The sequence below is a fragment of the Chrysemys picta genome, chromosome 1, assembly GCF_011386835.1.
Source record: "Chrysemys picta bellii isolate R12L10 chromosome 1, ASM1138683v2, whole genome shotgun sequence".
NCBI classification, from domain to species: domain Eukaryota; kingdom Metazoa; phylum Chordata; order Testudines; family Emydidae; genus Chrysemys; species Chrysemys picta.
Genome location: NC_088791.1, coordinates 334,608,924 through 334,615,184, shown reverse-complemented (window position 1 = coordinate 334,615,184; position 6,261 = coordinate 334,608,924). Strand labels below are relative to the sequence as shown.

General features: G+C 43.5%; 1 protein-coding gene across 2 annotated transcripts in view; it reads left to right on the top strand.

The window, feature by feature from the left end:
• The first annotated feature begins 403 nt into the window (after positions 1-403).
• The window catches only part of ANKRD42 (ankyrin repeat domain 42), a 36,680-nt gene continuing 30,822 nt past the window's right edge, over positions 404-6,261 (top strand). For both annotated transcript variants that reach the window (XM_005287570.4, XM_042855975.2), the window contains exons 1-3: positions 404-557; positions 3,251-3,414; positions 5,881-5,988. In XM_005287570.4, coding sequence (XP_005287627.2) covers positions 518-557; positions 3,251-3,414; positions 5,881-5,988 — 312 coding nt within the window. In that variant the 5' untranslated portion in view covers positions 404-517. The remainder of the gene's footprint in view (positions 558-3,250; positions 3,415-5,880; positions 5,989-6,261) is intronic.

Sequence of the window (6,261 nt, the reverse complement as noted above, 5' to 3'; positions counted from 1 at the left end):
ACTCCCCAGACACCCTGACACTGCCCTCCTCCCCTCACTCAGAAATTCCCCCCTGAGATCTAGAAACCCCCCCACCCCCGGACACCCAGACACTGCTTTCCTCCCCCACTCACAGACCCCCCCCCCCCCGGGGATCTAGACTCCCCGGACACCCTGACACTGCCCTCCTCCCCTCACTCACAGACCCCCCCCCCCGAGATCTAGACACCCCCCCGGACACCCTGACACTGCCCTCCTCCCCCACTCACAAACCCCTTGTACCTACACCCCTCACAGACACCCTGACACTGCCCTACTCTCTCCCTCACAGACTCCAAATACCCCCCCAGAAGACAGTCTTCCTCCCCCACTGACAGACACCCAGCCCCCGTGGTCCCGAGGGGAGGAAGTGATCAGCACAGGAAGTGTACACTGTTTCTATAGCAACCCTTCTGCTGCAGCCACCAAGGCAGGCACAGAGAGGAGGAGAAGGAGGGGGTTGAGTGAGGAAAGGCTCCCTCCTGGCTGAGTAACCAACATGCCTACCAACGCTGCTGCTGCTTCTGCCACTCCAGCTGGTGAGCCTGGCTCAGCTCCTGCCCCTTCCCAGCACATAGGATGCAGCTTCATCAAGGGCTGGAGCCAAAGGGTTAATGACTTTGGGGGAGGCATAGGGGGTGGAGGGGGAGGTTATTTTGAATGATCCTTCCTCCCCACCCTGATCTGTGTAGACTGGAAGCCGTACTCCAGCATCGGGTAATGTCCTGTCATAGCACAGGGATGTCACTGCATCGGGTTTATTCTGCCAGGCAAACTGTTAAAAATATGGTTCTGGGCTGGCCCCGGGGTGTCAGGACACCTGGGTTCTAGTCCTGGCTGTGCCATTTTTGACTCACTGATAAATGGGGCTCACTGAGGTTCCTGATTAAAGTCTGCAAGGGGCTCAGACAAAGAGGTTATGATTGCTGTTATCATAAGCTCTTTCCTTCTGTGCACTCTGAAACACCCCCTTGGAGGGTCAGTGTGTGGCTGATTTTTTTGTTTAGCTAATTAACAAAACAATTGAAGTATCAGCATTGTTTCTCCTTCACAGGGTTCAGAATGAAACTATTGTTCAGTTTTTGATTTTTTTTTCTGATTTTTTTTTTACCTCAAGAATGGTATTGAAATTTTCATCAAATTAGTTATTGATTTTTTTTGTTTCCTGAAAACTTGATTATCTGTTAATGAATAATTTCTATAACCACTTTGATAATGGTTTCAATAAAAAATTCAATGAAATGTGACAAATTGGGAGGGTAGCTGGGAAGTAGTACAGAGTTATTGGTCATCTGGAATACCTTTACCCTTTCAGGTTGCAGATCTCAGTATATCTGCAGTTTTAGAGGGTCACTGTCCATTCCATAGAAAATGGGGAGTGCAAACCTCTCCCTCTTCACCAGTTAGGTATTTCCAAGAAACGCCACAAGTCAAAATTCACTATGTTTGCCAGCCCTTCTGTGTGTTTGTGTTATGGAAAAGATTATTTAACCCAAACTCATTGCATTGACATTGTCAAAGTGCCTACATGTTCTTCTCATTGAATACAGTAGGTCAGATTCTCAGCTGATGTAAATCAGTATAGTTCCATTGAGGTCTGTTGGGTTACTGTCCTAATGATACTGCTGACATTGTTTCTGAAAATAAACAAACAAAAATAAATACCCCCTCTCCAAAACAAAACAAAAAATCCCCTAAACCCACCAGCAAAAAATAACCCCCCAAGATCTTTGAGGCCTGGACCATCTTTTTGTTCTGTGCTCGTACAGCACCTAACACAGTGGAGCTCTGGGTCCACAATTGAGACTTTTCAGTGCCACTGCAATACAAATAACTAAATAGCAATAATATGGGGAGCTCGCGAGAGGAGAACACTTGTTAGGGACATTCATGCACTTTTTACATAAATTGCTTGGTGCTTTTCCTAATAATACTTAGCTTGTATACTCTTTAGCATCTCAAATTGCTTTTCAGTGTTGAGTAAGCATTATTATTCCTACTTTGCACAGGGAGAAATTGAGGTACAAATAGGTTAAGGCCCATCTTCTGAAACTTGAGTGATCTGTAGTATTGGACGCTGTATCTGTGAGGATCCTCATCACCTTGGCAAACCTAATGAAATAACACAATACTGCACTCCGATACCAGTGCTGTGGAAGATGGTTCTTTGTTGACAACTTATTAGCCATTTTGGGTTAATTTTAAACTTAGCTGTCTGAAGTTAACTATCTAAAACCATACATGGTCTCAGACCAGGCCATTATTTAGGTTTGCAAATTTTGCCCCTAAGTGACTTGCCCAAGATCACACAACTAGTTTGTGGAAAAGCCCAGAAGAGAACTGATGTCACCTGATTCCCACTCCAGTGCCAGATTCTCTGGATGATGCTGTCTGTAAATTTACAGCCTGATCCTACATCACCAAAGTCATTGAGACTGTTTGCCAGAAGCTGGGAATGGGTGACAGAGGATGGATCACTTGATGATTACCTGTTCGGTTAATTTCCTCTGAAGCACCTGGCATTGGCCACTGTCAGAAGACAGGATACTGAGCTAGTGGGACCTTTGATCTGATCCAGTATGGCCGTTCTTATGTTCTTAGAGTGTTGTCACAGACGTCAATGGGAGCAGGATGTCAGGTCATAATAACAAGCTGATGGCTACCTAAGAAATGCCATAGGTATTAGTAATAGCGAGCCACACAGGATGATTAATAGAGTAAGTGTAGCCTAATGGATTCTGCACTGGACTGGGTTCTATTCCTGGCTCCCCTGCTGGGTGACCTTGGGCTTGTCTCTGTGTCTCAGCTTCTCCATCTGTAAAATGGGGATAATGATGCTTACCTCCTTTGCAAAGTGCTTGGAGAGCTGCTAATGACAAACACTATGTAAGAGCTAAGCATTATTACTGGACAAAGAATCACTCTCTACAGTAGTTGTCATTCTGGTATCAAAATGTAGTAAAGAATAACTTGATGTTTCAGTAGGTTTGACGGTGTGATAAAGATTCTCACAGACATAGCGTCCAGTCCTACAGCCCTTATTCTGAAAAAGTTCATATTGGCTACTAGGGATGGGGAGTTTCGTCAGAGTAAAGATCAGGTTCATCATATTACTGTTAAGCATCTTCAAAACGAATATACCTTTCCATATCAGCATCTTCTGATTCATTCTGTGTTTCATGTCCCCACAATGTATCCGAGTGGTTAATGACCCTTTGTTATTCTTCAACAGCTGTCAAGAAGAAGCCAAATTATGCTAACGTACATGAGGCAGTGAAAGCCGGTGATGTAGAACAACTTGCATCAATGGTAAAAAGCGGAGCCAGTATTAATGAGGTGGATTTAGTCCATAAATTTACACCTTTGCACTGTGCAGCACACTCTGGAAGCCTGGAGGTAAAACTTTTTTTAGATCTCGGACACAACAAGGTTCCTATGAATCAATGCTTTCCTTCTCAGGGGACTGAACACAAGCTTGCAAACTCATGCTGATCTGACTGAATCAATAATCTCTTTGTCTATTTATTGCTTAGTAAATCCATTCAGCACTAGTAAAGCAGGAACTTATGATGAATATACAATTTAAATATGATGCAGAAATTAATATCTTATTTTTCAGTTTTCTAGACTTATTGTGCCTTTTCCATGCCTTAGGCATGTTACGTGTATTCAGCGTTGCAGGATTTCATAGTACATTACAGAACAACCCAGAGGAGACTTTCCCAGTCCTAACATAGGCTCCATTTATAGTCTTCCTTACAGACTCATGCCTTCCTCCATCCCTCAAGCAACCCTATTCAGTCTGCCTCCCTGTCACTTCAGGGAAAGCCCAGGGAAATATGTAACATTTACAGCAGGTCCTAAAGGTAATCAAATCTGAGCGCTGGCCAACTAGATGAAAAGTGAATTTAAGAGCCATTGATTCCATCTGCGAACTGTGCCACCAGCCCAGTTCCCTTTGATACCAATGGAATCTTAGTCTGAGTACATCAGGTGACTGAAGAAGGACTTGACAGGACTGTAACCATTTAGGGGTTTACAGGTCAAAATCAACACCTTAACTAGTATCAGAGGGGTAGCCGTGTTAGTCTGAATCTGTAAAAAGCAACAGAGGGTCCTGTGGCACCTTTGAGACTAACAGAAGTACTGGGAGCATAAGCTTTCGTGGGTAAGAACCTCACTTCTTCAGATGCAAGTAATGGAAATCTCCAGAGGCAGGTATATATCAGTGTGGAGATAACGAGGTTAGTTCAATCAGGGAGGGTGAGGTGCTCTGCTAGCAGTTGAGGTGTGAACACCAAGGGAGGAGAAACTGTTTCTGTAGTTGGATAGCCATTCACAGTCTTTGTTTAATCCTGATCTGATGGTGTCAAATTTGCAAATGAACTGGAGCTCAGCAGTTTCTCTTTGGAGTCTGGTCCTGAAGTTTTTTTGCTGTAAGATGGCTAGCTTTACATCTGCTATTGTGTGGCCAGGGAGGTTGAAGTGTTCTCCTACAGGTTTTTGTATATTGCCATTCCTGATATCTGACTTGTGTCCATTTATCCTCTTGCGTAGTGACTGTCCAGTTTGGCCAATGTACATAGCAGAGGGGCATTGCTGGCATATGATGGCATATATAACATTGGTGGACGTGCAGGTGAATGAGCCGGTGATGTTGTAGCTGATCTGGTTAGGTCCAGTGATGGTGTTGCTGGTGTAGATATGTGGGCAGAGTTGGCATCGAGGTTTAACTATTAACTATTTACCCATAAATTAGTTGACAACCCCTGCACCAGTGTTATGAGCTTCCAGAGATTAAAAACTGGGCTGCCACATTCTGAACAAGCTGCTGTATCATCTTGTAACCTCATATGGAATGCACTGTAGCAATCTAACCTTGAAGTGACAAACGCATGGGTAACTATGGTAAGAGCCATATGCCAAAGGAAACTTCTTGCTAAATGCAAGTAATAAGAAATATATCACTGCTTTCCACGTGTCCAGAAACTAGCAGGGAGCTAACAAGACCCCGAGGTTTTGGTCTTTAGAAACAAACTGTACTCATATCTCATCAGTCTGGGCTGTTCCTATAACTTCTGCCATTTTTCCAATGATCCCCCCACCCTGTAAGTCAGGTTGTGGTCTTGTTTGGGTTGAGTCTCATCTAGCCAACCTTCACCAATGCCCCAGTTATAGAGACAACAGAGGAACCAGTGATGGAGCCTGGCTTAAACTGCTGCTGGAGAAAATATTGTACATCTAACAAAGAAAGTTTTATCTGATGCTCTGGAGAGCATCTAGAGCTGCTGGAAGTGACCACTAGAGCACAAAATACCTCTGAAAGTGAGGATGGGAGGAGAGAAAGGGTACCACAAGTCCAGGGAGTCTAAACAGAAAAATGTAGGAAGACAAAGAGTTGATTTTTTTCTTTGTTTGCAATAAACATAATTAGAATTGTACAGAAGAATGTTTGTGCCCATTTCTCCAATTTTTAAATTTATCCTTCCACTTTCATAGTGGAAAGATACATTACACAAATAGCCCTATAGGTTACATCTTAAATCTTTTAAAATTGAAATGTAAAATTACATAAGCCATACTGTAAGATCAGTAAGGTATGCTTGGGTCCACTTTAGTAGGCTAATGGTACATTTCTTGGATGGATGAAGGAATGAAGCTGTAGCTTTCTAATGCAGCTACAACTTACTAATGCATTCCCTGTTGTGGCTTATTGTAATAATGAAGAATTCCGATAATGCTTTGAAACGTAATATCAACTGATATTTGCAGTGAATTCCCTATTAGAACTGTATACTGGATCCATGATAATTACCTATATTTAAAACAAATGTGAATGTCTGTCTTTGATTTGATTGGTAGTGTCTTCACTGGCTGCTTTGGCATGGGGCTGATATAACAGCTTTAGCTATAAGAGACTGGACAGCAGCTCACCTTGCTGCTATCAGAGGTCATGATGCCTGTATGCAGGTAAGTGTAAATATTTACATCAAAAGTAAATAGGGCAGATCCTCACCCATTGTGGAACTGTGACAGTTCACACCAGCTGAGGATTTACTCCAGTGTCCTGAAAAGAAGAGGTAACAAAGATTCATACTGTACACTATGGTGGGGTTTTCAAAGCTGTGTAGGATATTTAGATGCCAACTGGACATCTGTATCCCTTAGATCAGTGGTTCTCAACCAGGGGTCCGGGGCCTGGGGGACCGCGAGCAGGTTTCAGGGGTTCTGCCAAGCAGGGCC